The sequence below is a fragment of the Xenopus laevis genome, chromosome 9_10S (genome assembly GCF_017654675.1).
Source record: "Xenopus laevis strain J_2021 chromosome 9_10S, Xenopus_laevis_v10.1, whole genome shotgun sequence".
In the NCBI taxonomy this organism is placed as follows: Eukaryota; Metazoa; Chordata; class Amphibia; order Anura; family Pipidae; genus Xenopus; species Xenopus laevis.
Window position 1 is genome coordinate 47,902,375 of NC_054388.1, and position 23,844 is coordinate 47,926,218.

Below are 23,844 nucleotides of genomic sequence, written 5' to 3' on the forward strand. Positions count from 1 at the left end.
TACATGTGACACAAAGGATGTTGTCTATTGCATTAAGTGCCCATGCGGGCTATTATATATTGGTCAAACCAGCCGGGCCATGAAATTGAGGCTTAATGAGCACAAATCAAGCATCCGCACTTACCGTCCCTTACCCCCCACTTCGCAGACCTTCTCCAAAAAGTCTGATGAAAGATCGGACAAAGCAAAATCTGAAACTCTGTTGGCAACACATTTCTTTGCACAAGGTCATCAATTGTCGCAATTGAGATGGCAGATTTTGGAGAAAGTCAACTTTAAATTAGGAATGGATAGGAAAAAACTATTATTGCAAAGGGAATGTTTCTGGATCTGGGTTCTACAAACACGTCACCCTAAGGGGTTAAACGAAGAGTTTAATATGGCCTGTTTTTTGTAATTGCAATAACAATTTTCCTTTTTCTATTTTAGATAATCAGTTGCTGGAGCTGTAGCAGGGATAGAACCCCTCCTCATTTAGGGTAAGATAGTGATCTAGCTTTCCCAATATTGTCTCATTCACTTGTAAAATGTGTCTACTTCAATGTTACCTGCGGTCCTGGATACTTTTTTGGTAGCTATACTTCCTTTCCTGGATTTTGGATACTTTGTATAAGTTTTTATCTTCTTTCCTGGATGTTTATAATAAAGAAACCCTTTCCTCTTATATCAAAGCTATTTTTTATAGGATGTTCCTTTTCCTATTGGATTTTTCTAATGGACTTTTCCTTGGATTTTTCTAAAGGGGAATTTTCCATAAAGACTCTTTCTATTGGACTTTTTCATAACGATTTTTTTTAATCAATTTTTACCCTATGGACATTCACTTGTTTCACTAATGATTTTATTCACTAATGAATTTATTCACAACCGTATTTATGAAAAAGTTTTATTAGGAGATTCCACCTATTATGATAATTTACCTTATTATATGTATTTATTGGCTATTGCACTTTCGTTTAGATTAATTGTATTCTAACGAATTATTATCTAATTAATTATTTATTGTTAACCACGCCCTCACTACTGGTCACGTTGTCTTTTAACACTATTAAGGTGGCCATACACGGGCCGATAAAAGCTGCCGACAGACCAAGTCGGCAGCTTATTGGCTCGTGTATGGGGGCCCCCGACGGGCTTCCCCGATCGAGATCTGGCCGAAAGTCAGCCAGATCTCGATCGGATGGGGTTAAAAATCCCGTCGGATCGCGGCCGCATCTGTTCGTTGATGCGGTCCCGCGATCCAACCGCCCGTTTGGCGAACGCTAGGATCCGATCGTTGGGCCCTAGGGCCCACGATCGGATCAGCCCGATATTGCCCACCTCAAGGTGGGCATATCGGAGGGAGATCCGCTCGTTTGGCGACATCGCCAAACGAGCGGATCTATCCGTGTATGGCCACCTTAAATTGGTATGTGCATAATGTGTCTGTATGCTTGATAAAGGGGGTTACCCCGAAACGTTGCATGCTGCAAACCATTGAATAAAATAGCAAGGGTTTACCCTGCTAGTACTACCTGTGTTCCAGTGAATTTCCTTTTGATTCGTCAATTCAAGGTGGGACGCCGATTTTACCATTGCTGTGCACCAGGGACTATCTTCTATCCAAGGCTAGGGTGTGCGAGTGCATTTGCTAATCTTCCAGTGGAAGTGATTGAGCCTTTGATGAGGGGAGGTAATATGAAACATGGTTTACTGCAGAGGGAATCCTTTTGGATTTTAAGATTGGATACATTATATCCACTATGTGAATGAAACCTGGAGTGTAGTGTTTTTAGTAACAATTTATAACGATAACAATGTGCTTTAAATACTTATGCAATTTGCAGTTAACTAGTTGCCCATATATGAAACAAAGAAAACCTAGAATGTAGGAATGAATGGAACTCAGTATGCAGCTAACTGGTAAGAGGGGCATTATATATATATCTATGCTAATGTTCAAGTTATGTTTACATTTTTTCTCCAAAGTGTCATGCTAAAGGTAGGCCAGTAGATGGCAGTACCATTGTCAGCTTTTAAATGGATTTAAATATGTCACTATTGGTGTTAATCACTCATTGATAGACTTATGCACATTAATGGACCCTCTCTGGCTGTAAAATACTACACAAGATTGTGTCATTACTACCAGCGAATGTCACGGTCAGAGCCTCCCTGGAAGTACAATCCTACACAAGATTGTGACATTGCTACCTGAGAAAGTCCCCGCTGGATCCTCCCATGTAGCCAAATCCTACACAAGATTGTGTCATTACTACCAAAGAATTTCCCAGACAAAATCTTCCATGCAGCAGGAAGGCTTTTTGTTTTCATTGGGGTCCCATTCTGGAAAAAAATACTAGCCTTCTTATTTATATATATATATATATATATATATATATATATATATATATATATATATATATATATATATATATATATATATATATATATATACTGTATATATATATATATATATATATATATATATATATATATATATATTGTTTATTTTTTTTAAATTTTAAAAACATAAACTTGCAAAGAGTGAGGTTTCACAGTTCTAAAACAATACTGGAGGTGGAAATGGGGTGGGGGGAACAGACAAGTCTAGGGATGTATGCGGAGGGGTGGAGGTTAGAAAAAAAAGTGGCATAAAGTAGGAGATGCTGTAACCAGACCTGCTAATTATTTAGAGAAGTCATTTGTACTGATCCATTTCATTAAATTCTAGCCATTTCCACCAAATGTCAGTGAAGATTGAGTTTTGCTCTTCTGTAGTTGCAGAGAGTTCTTCAAAAACATATAGAGAACAAATCCTTTATTGTTGGTACTTTTCTGGTTTTATATTGTAACAGGATAAGATATTTTGCAGCATTTAGTAAGTAGAATTCTAAGGATTTTTTGAAGGCAGAGGTGGGTTTCTCCATATGGAACAATAGGCAATACACAGAACATCCTTCTACAATTTAAAATCTCTTCAGACAGAGAAAATATCTCTGGTCTCAATAACACTTTATCTGTGGGCACTCCCAAAAAAATGTGTAACATGGTGTGTTAAGCATCTCCAACATACATCCAAGGTCTATGGAAATATGTTCTTGTGCTTTGCAGGGGTTCTGTACAATTAGATAAGAATTGTATAGTTCAGTTGCTGAAGTTGACTACACCTAGAACTGTAAAGGTGGAAGGTTTAGGTCTGTGTTCCATTAGCAAATAAAATGTAGGTTTTGTAAATCATCTGATTTTTTAAGGCATTTTTGAAACTTGGCAATTGGCCTGGGTGGGTCATGGAGTGCACAATATTTTTGAAAGATCGTCAGCTGTCGGGATATAGTTGATACTTCCCCTAGTGTTCGACAGTAATGTGTAATTTGGGTACATACACACAGTGGGGCTAGGGCTTTAACGCTTTGTGATTTTTCTTTATTAATAAGTTAAATAATTATTTCAGTATTCTGTCATTCAAAGGAAGATGTGTGCTGGTCAGGGCTGGATTTACATAGTGGGCACCCCTAGGCCCGCTGCCATTCATCACCCCTGCCCCCTCCCCTTCATTCGTGCACATGCACAAATTTTCATTAGGTCGGAAACACTGGGGATTGGCGCACAGGAAATTTAAAAAAACGATTGTATCTCATGAACAGCACTAAAGGGCAATTCACCTTCATTAGCAAAACTGTAATAACTGAAAAAGAACAAAAAAAAACCAGACATGTTTTACTTTTATAACCTGCCAGATTTTGTAAAATGAACATGGTAATTTGGGAGTGTGGTCACAAAAAATGGGCGGGGTCAAAATGTTCACCACGCTACACGCGCCAACTTTTTTGTCCCTCTTTTTATTCCCAAAATGTTGGGAGGTATGATGTAGGGAAGACCGGCAGGGGGAGGGTGAAGTCGGGGACTACGATAATCAGTGATGATCAACGTGTCATTCACTGCAGAATCCAGACCAGATTTCCTAATTTGGAAAACTGGCCAACACTAAGGAAAACTGGATTGGGTTGTTAATAACAGTACAGCTGGCAAGCATAGTTGGTAGAGGGATACTCAGCCCCGGATTTGTAGAAAGGCCACCTAGGGCGGCAAGATTTTAGGAGGGTGGCATGCTGCCCAACCACACCCACATTGGTTCAAAAACATTGGGGATGCGCTGGTGATATAATCATTTTTTAAATTTCCGTTGCGCCAATCCCCCTGGAGGGGACAGGGGTAACAAACGGCAGTGGGCCTAGGGGCGCCCATTATGTAAATCCAGCCCTGGGGATACTTAAATCTAGGTACCCCAGGGGCCTTTGTTTCACAGAGCTAACAATCTAATTAATTTAAGATAAGAAACTGACACAAGAACTAAAGCCAAATTAGTCTGCCTTTTGCCCCATTATATTCTAATAAATCCAACCAGTTCCCCATTACATTGTAATGAGCCGGCCCTGTGCATTGTGCTCAGCTCAGTAGTGATTAATGGAAAGGAACGTGGAAATGTAACCTATTCCCTTATGGGTCTCACTGATAACAGGCACATCCCTGGGGCACCAGTCACCCTGATATTTCTAGACATACAACTCCCTCCTCCTGCTGGAGGCACAGTAACACTCTAATATGTATATGTTTAGGGGCCCAATTAGCACCCCAATATGTTTATAAAGTCTTGGGGCCTATTGTGGCTGAGGCGCAGTAACTCTCCCATCTATATCTCAGGTTTAGGGCCCGATTCTTGCTCACTGCCTGTTCTGCGCCAGATGTCTCAGTGTCAGTCCCAACTGCCCTCCCTCCTCGGGGTGTGTCCGGGCGGTTCTGGAGGCACCTGGATGGGACGGGCCCAGGGAATGAGCGGGGATGCGGCGGCTCCAGCTCCTCAAAGACAAAAACTCGCCGCGGCCGGAACCGACACTCACTCGGCCGAGTCTCAAAAGACCGACACCCGGAGAGTCGCTGCGGAGGGAACTGACACCCGGAGAGTCGCTGCGGAGGGAACTGACACCCGGTGGTCCGAATCGCCCGGGCATGGCACAGGGAGAACCCGGGGGCTTTTCGGGACAGGTCCCACAGGTGACTCATAAAAAGCCCGAAGAGAAGAACCCAGGTGACCCCCAGTGGCCGGAGATAAAGCCCGGTGACCCTAAAGTTGGTGAAATGTCCTGTGAGCCAATAGCGGGTGAGTTGAAGCCGGGGGACCCACTGGCAGAGGCGCTGTACGGGCTGGGGCGGCCGCTGTTCCTGGCGCTGCTCTATCTGTTCCCCGTGTACCTGTGCGGGCGGCTCGGGCTCAGTATCACGTGGCTCCTGTTTGGAATTTTTCTCTGGATGTTCTGGAAACGGAACAAGAAATTCAAATTGGCCCGAATTCGGGCGGCCTGGGACCTGCATGAGAATGAGAAGCTCGGGGTGACCCGTGGGCTGAACCCTCAGCAACTCCCGGTCTGGGTGAGTCCTCATACTCGGTACCACTGTGTATTGCAACAGTCTTACTGTTCCAGAGTTCTTAGTAACCCCATTTAGCAGCACCTTCATACTCTGTACCCTTTTACCCTGGCACCTTCATACTCTGCACCAGCCCACCCTGGCACCTTCATACTCTGCACCCACACACCCTGCCACCTTCATACTCTGCACCCACACACCCTGGCACCTTCATACTCTGCACCCACACACCCTGCCACCTTCATATACGGTAACCCACACACCCTGCCACCTTCAGGGTGCTATTGGAACAAACATAATCTGTACCAGACCAAACTTTTCTTTACTACCTACATTGATTCCTCCCCACCTGGGGCCTACACTGCCTCTCCACATAGGGAGTTATCAGCCAATCAGAAGGCTGCCAGTAAATGTGTTACTGTGACTGCTGCTCCCCAATAATAATGACTGAATATTGGCAAAGTATCTGCCTGTGCTTGTTATTAGTATTGCATATATTTATAAAGCCCCGTAGTATATGGGAAATATTGTAGAGAAGGAAGGCTAAATTGCCCTTTATATAAAGAATGTATAATTTGCATGAGAATCCCCCCCCCAGGTCTGGATTGGCAATCTGTGGATTGTGGCAAATGCCAGAGTGGGTGAGGTAAATTGCCATAGACAGTCACTATTTATTGAGTTGGTGGGGGGGTTCCACGTGTCAGAATTTACTATTAAGCCACGTGTCCCTTCCAGGCCACTAATTCATTCAATCACCTAATGTGATTCATATTGAGAGAGAAATAATCTGTAACATTCCCTGAGCAGGTCTTAAGCGATATCGCTGGGAGCTGCATCCCTTCCACATATCCCAAACTCTAACACCGCAGTCTTTAAAGGGGAACTTGTCAGAAAGAGAATCTAACTCTAAGCAACTTCCCAATATCCATCTATTCCTCATTCTCACTGGCTTATAGTTATTTGTAATTGTCATTGCTATTACCTTTCACTCTCTGTCTGTCCCTTTTTGCATTGCTGGTTCTGACTCTTCAAACAATGTGGGTATTTATACCTGCAAAACTATGCAGTGGCATGAGCTGTAGTCATGGAATGCCGCATGTTGTGTCTCCATATAACTGCTTCTGCAGCTGCAGAAAGTTGCAAATGGTCAGCAGGATTAAAGGGCAACAAAGCTAAGAAATAGCTCAAGGAAGATATGGAGTCCGTTATTGAATGGTTCAGCTTTGTGTTCATGCCTTTGTTTGGAGGTGAAAGTGAGGTCTGCCAGGGGTTTAGCACCCCCTTATGGCAGTGGCAGATCAGCCTACACCCCACTCTTAAATAACCTCTTCAGCATTACTAACTAAGACTATAGATATAGAGGTAGAAACCATAGAATTCTACCTGTATCTGACTATTCAGCGCTAACAATTGCCGATGTTTGGGTGCCTTCAAAGGTGCCCCGTTAAAATTTTCAGTCCAGCCAGATCGAAGAGCCGGCCGATATCCAAGTCTTCTGACAATATCTGTTGGCTTTTTTCCCACCATACACGGAGCGAATATCGGACGAAAATTAATTTTGTACGATATTATCTGTGCGTCTATGGCCAGCTTTAGTCTACAGCAGCTTCTTCATTCATCTCTGGCAGTGACAGTAGCAGATTCTTCTTAGCAGGGCCCCGCCTTGTAAATTGAAATCCACTGGACCCCAGACAACTGTATGCCCTGTGCCCCTTGATGGCAGCCCTGTCTGTGTGTATAACTGTGTAATTGTGTGTGACTATGTAATTGTGTATATCTGTCAATTTATTATTATTATTATATAACATTGATTGACTGGGAGCCTGCGGGTTCCAGAGATGTTGGATTATGTCTTTGTTCTTTATTTGCTGGGAGGTTTTAGTCTTCAGTATCAGGAGGTATTGACCATTCCAGATTCCATACTGTGCCAGATGGTTACAGGGGTCTTTGCAGGTACTGAACTGGGCCATTCTGGAATGGAAGGCACAAACAGTTATTAGTTATGAGTAGTACTCAACAGGCCTGGACTGGCAATCTGTGGGGTTGCTGTAAGATGCCATAGATACTCACTGTGGGGCTGTTTTGGCCTCGATCTACCTAAAATGCCATAGCCAGGCCTGGACTTGTGGAAAGGCCACAAAGGCTCGGGCCTAGGATGGCTGGGTTTTAGGTGGCGGCATGCTGCTCAACCACATTCGCATTGGTTTTTATGGGCAGAAGATACTATAGTTTTTTTTTTTAATTTTTCAATGCGACAATCCCCAGTTCTCCATGCCAGATGATGAAAAATTGCGCATGTGCACAAATGGAGGGGCGACGAATCTCAAGTCGGCCTAGGGGTGCCCTCTACATAAATCCAGCCCTGGCAATAGCCTATTTTGAGTATCCGTTTGGACCTGGTACTGGTCACCTGGTGTGCTCTCTGAGGGCTTCGGGGTTTGTTGATCTACATCATCAGCGTGGAAACATTAATGAGAGTTGCATGGTTATATGACCTGGTCTGACAAAATCACATGGAGTGCACCTTAAAACCAAATCTTCTGAGAATTCAACCCCCCCCCCCCCAGGCACAGAAGCTATTGTGCCAACTGACAGTATGAAATTACACAGGCCTTGGGCCCTTACACAGAAGCAGCGCTAAAATACATTTGATCCTAAAGAAAAACTGTCTTTAGCTCAGCCTTCTCTGTAAACATGAGACTGATCCTCAGACAGAGACTGGCAGCAGCTAATCTCAATTCGGTTTCGCTAACTCTTTAATCTAGGTTAGACCTCCCCACCATGTGCGACTGTGACCCAAGTTATATGGTTGGTGCAATGGATTTAGGGGCAGTTCTGGGGTGATGGTGCCACATAGATTGGTGGCACTCCGAGATCTGGGGAGAAAAGTGTGGGGGGGGGGATGTGTGGACTGCAAATATAACGAACCATAGTGATTAAGACTCACTAATTCTGAAGGATCTGCGTAATTTAACCCTATTTACCATTGAGATAAAGTGGGCTAGAGAGTAACAGGGAGTTACATTGGTCACCATAGGACTGGTCCTGGACTGTGTATTAGACATGAGAAGGAACACTGATTTGGGACGCTGTCTGCTCATTACACATCGTGGACTAACGACTCTTGTCTGGGCTTGCAAACTTGTCCAACTGGCCCTGCGACTCCCAGTTTGTCACTGCCAGCAACCTAATCACTCTGCTTCACTTGGGAGCAGAGCCCTTGCTGAGGGCATCTGGGATTTTTATGGTAAAGCAGAAATTATTTCTCTCAGAATGTAGAGAATTTTTTCCTTTCACGTGTTTGTGTTCATCTGTGGGTTTTTACTTTCTTAGTGGGGTCCACAAAATTAACAATGTAGGGATGGCAACTGGGGCTATTAGGGCAGCTGTTCAAGGTACTCATGTATCACTGAGGCCTTATTAAATCATGGTGAAATTGAAGGCACATTTACTCACTACTTTGCACACAGGTACAATAAAGGCATTGCAACAAGTGGTGGTGCCAAGGTGCCCCCAGCCTTGCAGGCAGCGAGCATGGCTCTGTCTTAATAACCAAAGAACTAAGACTTGGGGAGTAACATTCTCTGTTTTTTCTCATTTCAGGTGAATTTTCCTGACGTGGAACGAGTCGAGTGGCTTAATAAGGTGGGGCTCCTCCTGCCTGTACTAATGAGAGGCATTAATTAATGTCCATCCTGCTAATGACCTTTATGCAAAAACAGATTATAGAGCAGATACAGTCAGTGCTTTCTGCCCGTTAATGATTATTCCTTTATTGTTATTAAGTCTCCGCCCCCCCCCCCCCATTTATCTGTGTTGCATCAATAATTACCAATAATACTCTATTCGCTGGTACCCCCTTGCTCCATTTTTACTCTGGTTACATAGACCCGATATAATGGTGCTTCATTGTTTGTAGTGGGGGGGGGGGTACCACGCTCCCTAGTGGGACATTGATTGATTGTGCAGAGCTGTACTTCCACCATTTAGTTCTAAGAAGGAACAGGAGCATCTAATAGGGAACGTAAACCTCTATAAACTGATTCTACGGGCAGCAAAATGTAAATAGAATTGCATTCTAGCACTTGCCTCAAATCTGCCCCTAAATGACCTTTAGAAACACTGGGGTAACAGTCACCTGCTATAGTACCAGCATACCCAGGGCACAAATAAGCACTCATCCTACCTGACCTTCAGACTGGGCCCCATTCGCTCATAACAAGGTTACAGATATATAGAAACATTGGGGTAACAGCCACCATGCTATAGTTCCAGGGGTACCCAGTGCACAAATAAAGACTCACCCAAATATCACCCCAACTGGCCTTCTGGCTGGGCCCCTTTTATTTCATAAAAATGTTACCAATATATAGAAACACTAAGGAAACAATCACCCAGCTATAGTTCCAGGGGTACCCAGGGCACAAATAAAGACTCGCCAAATATCACCCTAACTGGCCTTCAGGCTGGACCTACTTAGCTCATAACAAGGTTACAGATAGGGATACCCACACATAACCAGCTACCTCACATTTCCCCCTTACTAAGACACCAACTATATATTTGGGCCCTATGGAGGAGTAATTCCTTACTTTGGGACTTCTGCTTTTATGGACCAGAATATGACATGATTTTTCTTCCAGGAGCAGGAAGCTACAGCGTATGCAGAGTCCAACTAATGAGAGATTTTGAAAAATTCTCTGTATGTAGCAGGGGACTCAGTGTCCCCCTTGAAGCTTGGTTTATGAGCTAAAGCTTAATCACCTTTGCTCTATAAAAGCTATGGACACCAGCTTTGGCACCCTGCAGTGCCATATACATGGCAATTTCACTGAGGTGATATTGTACTGGGTGTTGGGATTTGCAGACTGGTGATGGGGCACAGGCTGGCTCATGGTGACCTCTTCTCTTCTTCTCTTGATCAGGTAGTGGGACAGATGTGGCCCTACATTGGGATGTACATGGAAAAAATGTTCCAAGATAAGATAGAACCTCTTGTGCGGTCAACCAGTTTCCACCTCAAGGCCTTCACCTTCACCAAGGTCCACTTTGGAGAAAAGGTAACACAAAGTGAGGGCACCTCAACCTTAAATAAACTAACAGCAACTGTAAGCCAGACATGATGGCTCTTGTGCCAACTCTGTGTGTGTTATGGCTAATGTTAATTTTTCCACCTCTGTTCTCCTCAGTAGCTTTGTGGTTAATATTAATTGTTTCACCTCCATGCTCCTCAGTAGTCTTGTGGCTAGTATTTATGGGTGTAATGAGGGTGCAAGAAAGTGATTGTGGAAGATAGTTGTGATGCAGAGCCAGGAATGAGGTTTAGCTGGTTCCTCTGGGATATTTATGGCATGTTAATGGGAGGGCAGGGTATCTGGGTGAGTCAGTGCCAATGGAGGAAATAAAATTCAAGTAGTGTTGAGATCTAATTAAAGGATTTATGTCCCTTCTCTCAGTTCCCTAGAATTAATGGGGTGAAGGCCTACACCAAAAATGTGGACAAGAGGGAGGTGATCTTGGATCTGCAGCTCAGGTAGGTACAATGTGCTGGTATCATACCACATGTATGGTTTATTTTGATGTTGGTTCTTGTTCCAGTTCTGCAGAGATGGGCTGACTGCTCTAGGCAAACTGCAAAGGATTCTGGTTGGTTTCTGGCTACAGGTACATGTGGTTTTCAGGGTGCGGTAGAAAATTGGATACCAAACAATGAACCCACTGGAGCGGATTAACCTCTGCTTTGTTTATTTACCATCTGTACTGTGTCAGTATGGGGAACAGGTGCAACGTTAGCACCCAGGTCTGTGTATATGTGCGTGTACTGTGTCCTTCCTGGCTTCACCCCTCACAGTCAGCCTGCAGTGGACAATGGCATAGTGTTAGAAACACTATGTGTGTTGCACGTCTGTACTTGTAACCTTGGCCAGGACACAGATCTCAGGACACCTAAACTGCCTCATTCCTAATACAGGGCTTCTCCTTCCATGTTGTGGGTCAGATGATAATATATTGGTGATGTCATGGGTAGAAGTCTATGAACCCTTGAGAAAAATGGAGGGCCCTAATTCCAGGGCTAGTAGGAGTATACCTGCTTTATGTGGCTGTCCCTGCTGTGCAGTGTAAATCCAAGCACAGAACTAAGAGGTGAAGTCCAGAGAGTCATTTCTTAAGTAAACCAGTGTGACCTGCAGAGCCCTATAGCTATTAGCCCAGTACAAAGCCAGGGCTAGAGGTCAGGGATATGCAACCTGTAGTCCTACAGCTGAAGGCTGGCAGGGATTAAAGGAAAACTTTACCCCCAAAATGAATATCTAAGTAACCGTTTATATCAAATTAAGTGGCATATTAAAGAATCTTAACAAACTTGTATATTTTTAAGTAAATATTGCCCTTTCACATCTCTTGCCTTGAACCACCATTTTGTGATGGTCTCTGTGCTGCCTCAGAGATCACTTGACCAGAAATAAGGTAACTGTTACACACTCACACTATGTAACACGACAGCGTAACCTGCCATTTTATCACTGTCATTCCCGTGAAGTCCCCCCTCTGGGCTGAGCCCCATTTCTGGCTGCAGGGAGGTGCGAAGCCCTGTGATTGGGAAGGTTGTACATATTTTGGGCGTGACCCTATTTTGTGTTTGTTATTCCAAGAAGCAGGTGTTTTCTGCCCTTCCAGGGACTTCACTGTCACTGGTACCTTCTCTCCAATGTCAAAGATGGGCTTCTCCCTCATTATCATTGTATTCTGCTCATAATTTCCCACAATGCATCATTGTCTGTCCTGAGCAGCTTGCACTCTTTGGTTTGTGGAGCATGGGCACAGGGACATAAATTGACACTAGAAGGATCTACCCCAAAACACCAGTAGCCACTCTCCACTGTGCTCCCTATTCTCCATTATTAGGTGTGGCTGGGGGTCTTGTGACATACATATGGGGGTCTCTGGGCATGTGTAGATTCAGAGACACACACATATGTATTATGCACACATTAACCCCCAAGTGGCAGGCCTGAAAATAAAGGGTTACAGATGATGCATGGGAGTGGGATACAGCGGTGGAACAAATCAGTCGGTGTGATCCTTTGGCGGTGGTGATACAATTGCTTCCTCAAACACCATCAATTATTCACTAAACTCTCTCTTTATGAACTGTCACCTGGTACCCAGAATACACCTGGGTAGGATGGCAGCAGGTAATCTGTGAGTTCTGGTAAATGCCAGAGGGGCTTCTGTGAGATGCCATAGACAGTCATTGTTTAGTGGGCAGAGCAAGGCGTTGGTACCATTCTGTAGGAAGAAATATATATATAATATATTCTCCAATTTGTGATGTTAATTGCCCTCATCCATGGAACCCCATTAAAGTAATTATCTTGCTACTTTGATACTAAATCTTTCTTTTATAGTAATATTATTATGTTATTCCCTGTTAGCAGTTAACAGTAACCGTGCCCCTTGCTAATGGTACTGTCTGGTAGTTTGGGGGCTTAGATTTCTTTAGCTGAATGTCCTGTGTTTAGGAAGCTTGTGCCATGTTTTCTGCTTTGATAAATTAGGTAGAGGCATTTGCTGGTGTGTATGTTCGTGTGCTTCTAACCTGCATAAGGCTCAACAGGATTGTTTGGTTTGGACGTGGCTTGGGATATGAACGAATCATATGAAAACGTGATGAGTCGAAGAACAAACACAAGTGTATTTAGGGTTCCTCATGGGTGCACTGTAGGGCAGACTGCAGAACAAGCATCGATAGGAAAATTAACCTGTCTATCTCTCTGCAGTTACAATGGAGACTGTGAGATCAATGTGGAGGTGAAGAAGATGTGCAAGGCTGGCGTGAAGGGGGTCCAGGTGGGCAAGTAAAACTGGGTACACTCCCTTATGGGCTGAAGGGACAGCGCCACTAAAGTTTTCTTTCTTTTGTCCAACACAATCAGTAAGGATGTTCCACCTAATGGTGAAAGGGTGCATTGCAGCTGTCTGTGCCCCCTTATTCTAAAATCATTACCCCCCAGGCAGGTGGTACAAGCGCCACGTATTTAGTTCCCTCTGGCCCACTGAGTAAATATTAACTATTATTTATTCTCCCTATTCAGCTGCATGGGACCCTGCGCGTCATTCTTGCCCCATTGCTGCCTGATCTGCCTTTTGTTGGAGCAGTGACCATGTTCTTCATCCAGAGACCTGTAAGTACAACACTTTATCCCATGATCCTCAGCGGGCAGTGTATCCCATGATCCTCAGCAGGCAGTGTATCCCATGATCCAGAGGGAAGAGTTCAATGTGATTTTTGTGTTTCTGTATTTCAGCACCTGGATATTAACTGGACTGGACTCACCAATGTACTGGAAATTCCAGGAGTTAGGTAAATCCTTCATTATTCTCTGTGCTTTGCTGTTAAAAATGCTCCTGAACATCCAAGCGGTGCAGAGTTTGGTTCTAGACACCCCAGCGGAGCCGAGTTGGGTTTTGGCCATCCCAGCGGAGCAGAGTTGGGTTCTGGCCATCCCAGCGGAGCAGAGTTGGGTTCTGGCCATCCCAGCGGAGCAGAGTTGGGTTCTGGCCAACCCAGCGGAGCAGATTTGGGTTCTGGCCATCCCAGCGGAGCAGAGTTGGGTTCTGGCCATCCCAGCGGAGCAGAGTTGGGTTCTGGTCATCCCAGCGGAGAACAATTGGGTTCTAGGCATACCAGTGGAGCAGAGTTGGGTACTGGCAATCCCAGGCAGAGCAAATTTGGGTTCTGGGCATCCCAGCGGAGCAGAGTTGTTCCATGTGTATGCAACATGTATAGCTTTAAAAATTATTTTTTGGGTAAGGGCACCAGACTTCATAGGGTTGGTCTCAGGGCACCCAATTTGGCAGGTACCAAGCAAAATGAATTAAACTTTTTAGTTGGAATGTGTGAATATCTTGGCACTGTTATGCTTGGCTAAGCTTTAAAGGAAGGTATCCAGAAGACCAATAAATGGGCATGTGCCCATGTCCCTATCCTCCCCTTATTGCCTGCAGGGGGTATCTGATCATTTTTATTAGAGGTTTGTTCTTTGCCCCGGGGGCAGAATTTCACTCTTATTTCTTGCTTGTCTGTAAATACCAAAGGATTACACATTTGGTATTTGCTGTAGAGAAACTGATCATTTTGTTTGTGTCCTAGTCGGGGCAATGGTCTATTCATCAGCCAAACTGCACCAAGCTCCCTTGGTCTTGCCTACAGCCAGATCTGAAGTGCCAGAGGGGTTTTCATGGGCAGGTCCCTTTGTCAATTGGCTACCACCATGATACCCAGGGATGTGCCATAAGTAACAGGAGGTTTGCTAAGCATTGTGTGATTGATTTGCTGCACATAAAGTAAATGCGAGGCTGAATTGGGGCCTGTTACATGGATTGTACCTGAGAACAAGCTGGTGCCAGCTCAGTGCAATTTTGTTGCCTCTAATAAATACCACATCTAAACAGTATGGCAGCTCCCTCCCATGTATATAAGTCTGCAGTTGGATGAAGTAGATGAATAGAGAACAGGCTGATTTCCTGTTGGACAGGAACCAGTTCTGCTGGAATCCTCCTGCCAATAAAGCACATTTGGCTCCACCCTGGGAGATTGTGCAGATACTCTGAGGCATTATGGGAAGGGACGGGTGACTGTTTCATTTGGGTGACTTGGTTTTGGTTTTCTTGGTGTGAAGTATAAAATCCAAGTCTGTTTAGGAGCATAGATGAACCTGCAGAGGATTGTGGGACCTTTACAATGTGTGGTTTATATTCCCCAAAATTTCACAGGAAAGGCAAGCACTTCACCACTTCTTGCTGTGCCAATAATCCTTTATTTTAGCCAGTTTTAACACTCCTAGTACAGAACAACTTTTGGGGGATTTGCACCTCCCTTTGTCAGGGGAGGGAGGTGCAAACCTCCCCCCCCCAAATCAGCCATTAAGATAGTATTATACTGAGGGCTCAGGTTGGGGGGGGGCAGTTGGAGCTTTCTATTTATGTCTCTACCAGGGGCCGGGTTACTACTTTGATACTTCCCAGCACTCCTGGCCTATAAATCAGTAAAAATGTTTTAGCTCCAATCCCATTATAATGTTGTAATGTCTGCCCCCTTTCTAGGTCTGCCAATCAAGACTGAGTTGTGAATATGTTCCTATTATTTTTCTTTCAGTGACTTTTCGGACACTAGGATTCTTGACATCATCGCCTCCCACCTGGTTCTGCCCAACAGATTCACCATCCCACTGAGTAGCCAAGTCCAGACGGCCCAACTGCGCTTCCCAGTGCCCCATGTAAGTGCCACCAAGTGCCTCACAATCTAGGAGGGGCTGAAGGATATTACTGGGATGTAGGAGGTATCAGTGGGACCACCACTTTGCTAACAGCTGGGCTCTTTTATGCATTATACATTACCTAGTGGCCCTTACAAACTGCCCCACTGATCACAGGGAGGGCCTGACAGTTGATATACTGTACCTAGCCCCCAATATTTCTGATTGGTCTGTGGCCCTTTAATAGCAGCAGTCTGGCTGTATCTATGGCTTCTGTTCCCATTAGCTGGGAGCGAGGCAGAGAGAAAAGGAGGGTAGGGTGCATCACATCTGTCAGCATCTGTCCGATTATTGGGGCTGTTGTTACTTTTGGAAGCAGTATCTAAATACAGGGGCCCCTTAGTGGCCTGACCATGTTTCTAGACTCATTTTGCATTCACATTGAAAACTGTTGGTCATGTTGCTGAGCTCTGGCAAACAAGAGGCACTGCTTCTTAAACATAATGTTTTGGGTCTGTCAGAACTGCCCATCAGCAGTTTCGGTGTTTGCCATAGAAACCCACATGACCGTAGGTGCTTCCTATGAGGACCCAATGGTCCCAAGTGAGGAGCCAATCACAAAGAGTCTAAGCACTTCTATTGGCTTTTCTCGACGCCCCTGCGCCAGGATCCCATGCAAAAAGCTAATTGATGATCTGATTGGTTTGTGCTTTGCAGGGAGTGTTGCGACTTCATCTCATCGAAGCGGAAAACCTGATCCCAAAAGACAATTACCTGAAGGGAATCATTAGGGGCAAGTCGGACCCCTATGCTGTCCTGCGCATTGGCAACCAGACCTTCAAGAGCAAAACCATTAAAGAGAATCTCAACCCAAAATGGGGGGAGATGTATGAGGTCAGTGCCACAGACTGATTGAATGAAATGTTTGAGGTTAATGTCACAGTCTGACTTGATGGAATTTATGAGGTTGAAAACTAAACTGCAACCTGACTGGGCAGTATGTCCCCCACAGTCAATCATTATCATTGCAGAAAAGACCCAGAATCAGAATTGATTTAAAGGGCAAGTAATAAATGAGGTTGTCGTCAGGGAGATGCTACATTTTATTGATATTGGGGCATTAGGGTGGCTTTGATAGCTTTGTCACTTGCATTACTGCTTCACAATAGTATTGCTATTTGGATGATTTATTCCATTGACTGTAACAGAATATTGCCACCACCAGCACGCGGAATATTGTTGCTTGAATTCAATTTTAAAAGATTCTCTTTATTCTGTGGCAGTTTGTGGTGCATGAGGTGCCCGGACAGGACCTCGAGGTGGACCTATACGATGAAGACCCAGACAAGGATGACTTTTTGGGCAGGTCAGTTGGACATAAACTTCCAGGTTTTGGGAGGAGCTTGCTTAGCAGAGGGTTTCACACAACCTGTGAGTTAATGGGAGGGACAAGGTTGGTCATTCCCCAGTACACTTTGGCTGGAGTATCTAACATTTCCATTCCTGTTCCTTTCAGCCTGGTCATTGGTCTGGAGGGAATCATGAAGGACCGTGTGGCGGAAGAGGTAAGTTATCTGAGCTGTAGAACCTGATGGGTTTGGGAAAATGGAACAGTGTGAATAAGTGGGTGCCGTTCCCTATTGGAGGATCCCTCTACATCTACTGTATTCTGCACCCTATAAACTAAACTAAGCCCATGTGCTTAGGTTGAACATTACAATAATGGACTTAAGTAGGGGATACTGGCAAATCCCAATGTCTCCAGAGGCACAGGAAATGTCAGCATTTATAACACCTTTTGGGTTGTATGAGTTCCAAACAATGCCCTTTGGCATGAAAAACGCCCCCGCCACGTTTCAAAGATTGGTAAATCAACTACTGGGTGGACTAGAAGGCTTTGCGGATTGCTGCGGCAATAAAGTGAATACTCCTTCCTGTTACAATGTAACTCTCTCTCTTCTCCCTGTGCCCAGTGGTTCCCCCTGACTGATGTGCCCAGCGGGTCGGTGCATCTGAGGCTCGAGTGGCTTTCGCTTTTGGCCAAGTCAGAAAAACTGTCTGAGGTGGGGCCCATCCCCCTAATATCGGCTACTTACGTCTGTCTGTCCACCTGCGGCCTCTAATATCAACCTCGATTTGTCTATCTTCCCTTACATCTCCTTTAAAGTTATACCGCTCTCTTGCCCCTGTGGTAAAGTGTCTGTCTCTTTCTTGCCCTTTTGCCCCTGGCACTGGTAACTGTTTGTGGCTGAACTACACCTCTCAATTCTAGGCTAAAGGCGGATTATCTACAGCTATGGTGATTGTGTATCTGGAAAGCGCCAGCGAATTGCCTGTGAGTATCTGTCTCTTGTTGACACCATCAGGGATATTAACCCACATCCGTGGTGAGGTTGAGGATGCTGGGAGTTTACATTGGCTAGAGGGGACATCCCAATCTTTTGGCACTATGAAGCAACCCCCTCCCATCTACACAGCTGCATGCTTTGTATTGTAAGAAGAAATTCTCCAACCATGTATTTAACCCCCTGATTCCTTGCACCACCAGAGGAACCACTTTGAGTATTCAAGCAGTGAGTACGCGGCAAGGAAGCAGAGACACCCGACTTACACCAAGGTGAGAGCATTACTAGGTGGTGGTTAGGGAGTGTCTGTGCGATTGGAGTGAAAACATCTTGTATGGTACAGGGAGTGGCCCTTACAACTGCAGGGGCCACACTCAAGTCTCTATCAAGATCCTGCACTCGAGTGAAAGCAGCGTAAACACTTTGGGGCAAGAAATTGCCTGTCTATAAACAGTCAAAAACTGCCAAACTTGTAGGGCATAAATAGTCTATGTGCCCTAATGTGTATCAGAGACATATCCATATTGGTCTCTGTGGCACATTCATCTTACCTTTAGGGGCCCGGTGTGGGTTCTTCAGGTTTGGGGGCAGTGCGATACTGGACTATTATGGGATATAATAAGGCAACAGAAGAATGACCTTATGTTACTGCAATAATAACAGGTGTTTGTGACAGCCAATCAGATACTTATTGGGCAGTGCAGTTGAGTTAGACTTATAACTCATTTCACAGGCTCAAAGTGGGGTAAATAAGCTTTCCTTGTACTTGTCCTTTTTCAGCATTGGCAATGGATGTCTATTAAATCCAATGATTTATACCCAGACATTTATCTTCTGGATTAGTTCACTACTGAGAAGGGCAGCAACATTCTCTGGAACCCTTATTTCCCTGGCAGTTACTGACTCTTCCCCCTTTCTCTCTATACAGACTGATAAGGACCCCAACAGCTATGTCCTGATGTCAGTGGGCAATAAAAGCATCAAAAGCAAGGTGAGACCTGCACCAAGTGACCAGAGATCTGTCTGTGTGATGTATAGGCCACAGGAAGAGATGGTCCTTATATAATGTATAGGACACAATAAGGGACATGACTTGTGTAATGTACATCACAGATTGTAATTTCATGTAGTGAAGCATAGGCTACTGGGTAGGTTGCCCAATTAGAGGTTTAGGGATCATTCAGCCAAAAGGGGTGTCACATGACAAATGAAAATCTGATTTTGTCCACTTTCCCTGCAGACATGTATAGGGAGCACAGAGCCAGTTTGGGGTCAAGCTTTTTCTTTCTTTGTACAAGACATGCACATGCAACATCTCCACCTTGAGGTAAGGTACCGACCCCTACCTGCCCCACCTGAGCCAAGTATATTTTGTGTCTGTATATAGTGTGGATTTATTACCAATTGTTGTTGTGGCAGGTGAAGGACAATGCAAGACAGTGTGCCCTGGGGATGTTGGACGTACCCTTGCACCGGCTGCTCAGCCACGAGGAACTGACAGCAGATCAGAGATTCCCACTTACTAACTCTGGACCCAACAGCACCATCAAGATGAAAATCGTCCTGAGAGTGAGAACTTGCTTGTGTCGGTGGGGTAACAGTGACTGTGTAACTGTGTGGTGCCTGTGACTGTGTAGAAGTGTGCAGTGGAAGGGTCCATCCTCAGGGGGTGTAATAGTGTCCTGGTTGCCACCTAGTGTGCTTAAAAGGACAGTGTCACTGACTTTTCCATTACTTCCCAGGTCCTACAAATAGAAGCTCCAGAACCAGAAACTATTTACACTGGAATTAACTCCCTCGAACAAGGTCCTGTTTCCATTAAGGGGGTCCAGCACCAGAAATCCCATGGGAAGTCCGACCAGGTCCAGCAGACCCACCAGAACCACACTGTTCAACAATCCAAAGAGGAAAGCAAGGAGAGCACCAGTACCACCATCCAGCAAGCTAACACTTCCAGCTCCAACTCAAACCCAGCACTAAACAAGAACTCTGATAGCACCAGAACAATCACAGAATCCCACACTCCCAGTCTAAGGCCTTTGAAAAGAATTGCACCCAGTCTCCTCTCCCTCAACTCTATTGCCTCATCTGTGTACGACCTGAACGATGAGAAGAGGTGAGACTCGCATACATTATTTATAAAAGGGGCCAGAAGTGGTGGAGGAGAATTTCCCTTCAAGGGGAAGTAAAGTCACATATGAGTTTAAGTGAACTGGCTCACAAGGCTTTTGCAGTTCACTCTTAAAGGGGTTGTTCACCTTCCAAACACATTTTTCAGATTGTTCACCATAAACAAATATTCTTTTCAATTGCTTTCCATCTTTTATTTTTTACTGTTCCCTATTCCCAAAATTTAAGTTCACAGTTGAATGTTTCAGTCTTGCAGCTCAGTGATCCAGAAACATTCTGAACTGTTACAATTTGTTACATTTAGTTGATACATTTCTCAGCAGTATCTGTGGGATTTTAGCTACAATTGTATCAATTCTAACAGCTGCATTTAATGAAGCTGAGAGATTCTGCTCAGTAGGGACAAAGATAACAAATGAATCAACTAAATGTATCAATTTAGATCAGCTAGAGAGTTGGCGACCCCCCCCCCCCAAGAGCTGCTTTAGCAGGTGAGACATGAAATTTTACACTTCAATATTAGAAAAACTATCACAAATAGAAAGTAGTTGTATAAAGTCTTTATTTCTGGGGAACTATCTAAAACCAATAGAACTGAAAAAAGTTTTGAAGGTGAACAACCCCTTTAATGTTCTATTTTGAAGGGTTTGTGTTAGAGGCCAGTGGTTAATTAAATATGTGGGCAGCATCTCCAGTGGGACTATGCTCTGCATACTGCTCTTTGCCCATATGGACTGCACTGAGAGTTGAAGGGAAATATTCCTGCTGTCAGCTGGGATATTACTCACTAACTGTCAGCATTAAATCCAACAGAGGGAGCACTATGCCAAGCATCATCTTGATGGATACGCTGACTTTATGTTTAATTAATCCTTGGGCTGCCAACACAAAGCATTGACATTTTAGGCCACACCTCTGGGGGACTTTGCCTTTTTTTCTGTACCTTTCTATTGCATTTGGGGTCCACTAATCTTGGACCATTGAGAAGTTTAGATTCATTGGAACAATTAGTTTTAGCACAGTCTTTATTCCAGTTCTCTCTGTGCCACTGGTTACTGTCTCTGTGTTTCAGGTGGCCCAACGAGATGTCTGGAGAGGTTGAGGTCTCTGTGAGGTATGCTTCCCTGCGGCGCTGCCTTGTCGTCCTTATCAACACTTGCAGGTAAGTGTGGCCTTAACTACACTTGATATGAAAAGGGTTAGGCTTGTTTAGGTGGGATTATTACACTCCTGGCACTAAGGGGAATGCAGAAACATACGCTGTAGTGATAAATGGAAGTAATGGTGTCCCTTCAGGCCACTTGTCTGACACCCGGGTGCCTCTCTGTCACCACAGGAACTTGATCCAGTGCTCAAGTAATGGGGCCAATCCATATGTCCGGATCTACCTGCTGCCTGATAGGAAGTGGTCCAGCCGAAAGAAGACATCAGTGAAGAGGAAGACTCTGAACCCTCAATATAATGAGAGGTGAGGAGGGTGCAAAGAGGGACACTGCAGCCACTGGCCTTAGATAAATCCTTTCCTGCAGCCTTCTGCACTGCCCACAAGATTATCGAGTTATACATCCCCTATTCTGTTATATTTAATTGCCCCGCACACCACTTTTTGTTCATTTGGCAGATTTGAGTTCCTGGTGTCGCTGGAGGATGCCAAGAAGCGAATGCTGGACGTCGCTGTGAAACACAACAGGGGTTTTGGGTCCCACGAGAGAAAGGACATGGGGAAGGTGAGTGATTTGGGGGGCGTCTAGGGGGAATGGGCCAGGGTTCTCTTTTAATTTTGGGTTTTTCTTCCAGTACTTTGTGGGCTTTGCCTGTAATGCTAACTGTGTTATTGTAACTGCACGAAAAATACCCCATCTGTTAAAGGAGACCTCACTGTGAGACTATCGGCAGCTTATATTTACAAATATGCTTTCTGCTCTTTCTCTGAATAAGGGGCTTCTAAACAGTGACTCCCAGAAACCAGCTGATGATGAGGGTGGATTTTAATGTAATGCAATTCTTGCATGTGCTATAGGGAGTATTAAATGGAACAGTCATACAGCACCATCTGCAGGTAGGAGTTGCTAAAGCAGCTCTGCTCACTATTACACAAGTTGTGTTTGGGTATTAGCTGGCTTTAGGGATTTCAGCTGTTTCTGGCCAGGTTAGTGCTACTAAGGTTGGAGCTAGTTACCCAGAAGGACATTGTACTGGATCTCCTAACCACTCCATACGAGGAGAACCGAGTCTCCAACCTGCTTGTACCAAGTCTGAGCAGGGCCGGATTTACACAGTGGGCGCCCCTAGGCCTGCTGCCGTTAGTCACCCCTTTACTCTTCCCTTCATTTGTGCACATGCACAAATTTTCATCATCAGGTCCGGAGCACTGGGGATTGGCGCATGGGAGATTTAAAAAACTGTTGTATCTCAAGATCAGCCCAGAGCTTCTGAACCAATGTGTGTTTGGTTGAACTTCATGCTGCCCCCTAAAATCCTGCCCCCCTAAGCCCCGGCCTTGGTGGCCTTTCCACAAATCCGGGCCTGAGTTTGAGGTATGTGGGAATGAGCAAGTCCTGGTGGTGCCATGCTGAAAAGTTAAGCCTATTGCCCCTCTTCTTTTACCCTCAGGCACTGGTGGATTTGTCATGTGAGGATCTGGTCAAGGGTTTCACCAAATGGTAAATATATTTTTCTTGGTTTGTGTGGAGAGAGACATATTAATATGTCCCCAGCCCTGAAAGGTGCATTGTAACCCAGGTGCTAAATTGAATTCTATATTGTTGCCCCTTCACTCAGGTCTCTCCTCTCCCTATAGGTTTGAACTGACACCCACCGGCCACCCCAGCTCATGACTGTTCTGCACCGGGAGCAGGCGTTGCACCGCAGGGACCTGACATACCCTAGTGGTCATGTACAGATGTATATTTGTAATTAGTTTCCTCCTAAATCGAACAGTATCTATTATTTGTGATTCCAACTCGTTTGGAATGGGGGAAGGGGCACTTAATCATTTTGTTTCTGTACATTCCTGTATATGTTTCTATGTTTTTGGGGGGATAATGATGCACTATGCTCTATCCTGATATTTATCTGTCTCAGGGACAAAAACAGACTTTGCCATTAACCCGATTTATGATCTGGGAGGCACTTGCTTTGGTGGTGATAATTATTTATTGCAGAAACAAGAACATGACACTGTATATATAGAGGAATCTAAACACTCAGAGATATTTATTTTTAAATAAAACTCTAACATATCTAACACCTCTGCTTGTGCCACTGATCTACAAACCCTGAGCAGTAAAGTGCACATGTAATGATTGTGCCACAGACATTGGACAAAGACAAGCACAAGGTCTGCTACAAGAAATGGTCACACAAGTTCTTTATTTATTAATAAAAATCATCAGTAGAAACCCCCTAATGTGACACGTGTGCCTTTAACCTGCTCACCTCCGGCAAAATCTCATCCAGTTGGTCAATTTCTGAAACAAAACCCTACACATTCAATGCATTATAACCACAGCTGGGCATGCCTGTCATAGTGTTGCTCCCACTGTGTATAGATGGGGCTGCCACTCTTTCTTCATACAGTGAAAAATACCTGCATCACAGCATGTGCTGGTAACTCATCTTACACTCAATTATATTGATGCCATTCTATACTTTCCTTTTACCAGTGGCAGAACTTTGTTGGAAGTCTCATACCTTTCAATATC

General features: G+C 44.6%; 1 protein-coding gene across 2 annotated transcripts; it reads left to right on the forward strand.

Moving 5' to 3' along the window:
* Nucleotides 1-4,715: 4,715 nt before the first annotated feature.
* Nucleotides 4,716-23,541, forward strand: esyt3.S (extended synaptotagmin protein 3 S homeolog). Of its 2 annotated transcripts, XM_018238641.2 has the most exons (24): nt 4,717-4,925; nt 4,956-5,409; nt 9,010-9,051; nt 10,332-10,466; nt 10,863-10,939; nt 13,188-13,257; nt 13,503-13,592; nt 13,716-13,771; nt 15,566-15,686; nt 16,383-16,559; nt 16,949-17,031; nt 17,182-17,230; nt 17,639-17,728; nt 17,938-18,000; nt 18,214-18,282; nt 18,939-19,001; nt 19,251-19,337; nt 19,430-19,579; nt 19,753-20,126; nt 21,213-21,302; nt 21,477-21,608; nt 21,762-21,867; nt 22,754-22,803; nt 22,941-23,541. In XM_018238641.2, the coding sequence occupies exons 1-24, from the start codon at nt 4,822-4,824 to the stop codon at nt 22,975-22,977; spliced, it is 2,769 nt and encodes a 922-aa protein (XP_018094130.1). In that variant the 5' UTR covers nt 4,717-4,821; the 3' UTR covers nt 22,978-23,541. The 2 variants fall into 2 exon arrangements, with proteins under 2 accessions (XP_018094129.1, XP_018094130.1); XM_018238640.2 differs by having other exon boundaries at nt 4,716-5,409.
* The last annotated feature ends 303 nt before the right edge of the window (nt 23,542-23,844 follow it).

Coding starts and splice junctions, on each gene's coding strand:
- esyt3.S (XM_018238640.2), top strand. CDS start 4,822: ATGCGGCGGCTCCAGCTCCTCAAAGACAAAAACTCGCCGCGGCCGGAA. Junction 13,772..15,565: donor CTGGAAATTCCAGGAGTTAG/GTAAATCCTTCA, acceptor TTTTTCTTTCAG/TGACTTTTCGGACACTAGGA. Junction 18,283..18,938: donor GACACCCGACTTACACCAAG/GTGAGAGCATTA, acceptor CTCTCTATACAG/ACTGATAAGGACCCCAACAG.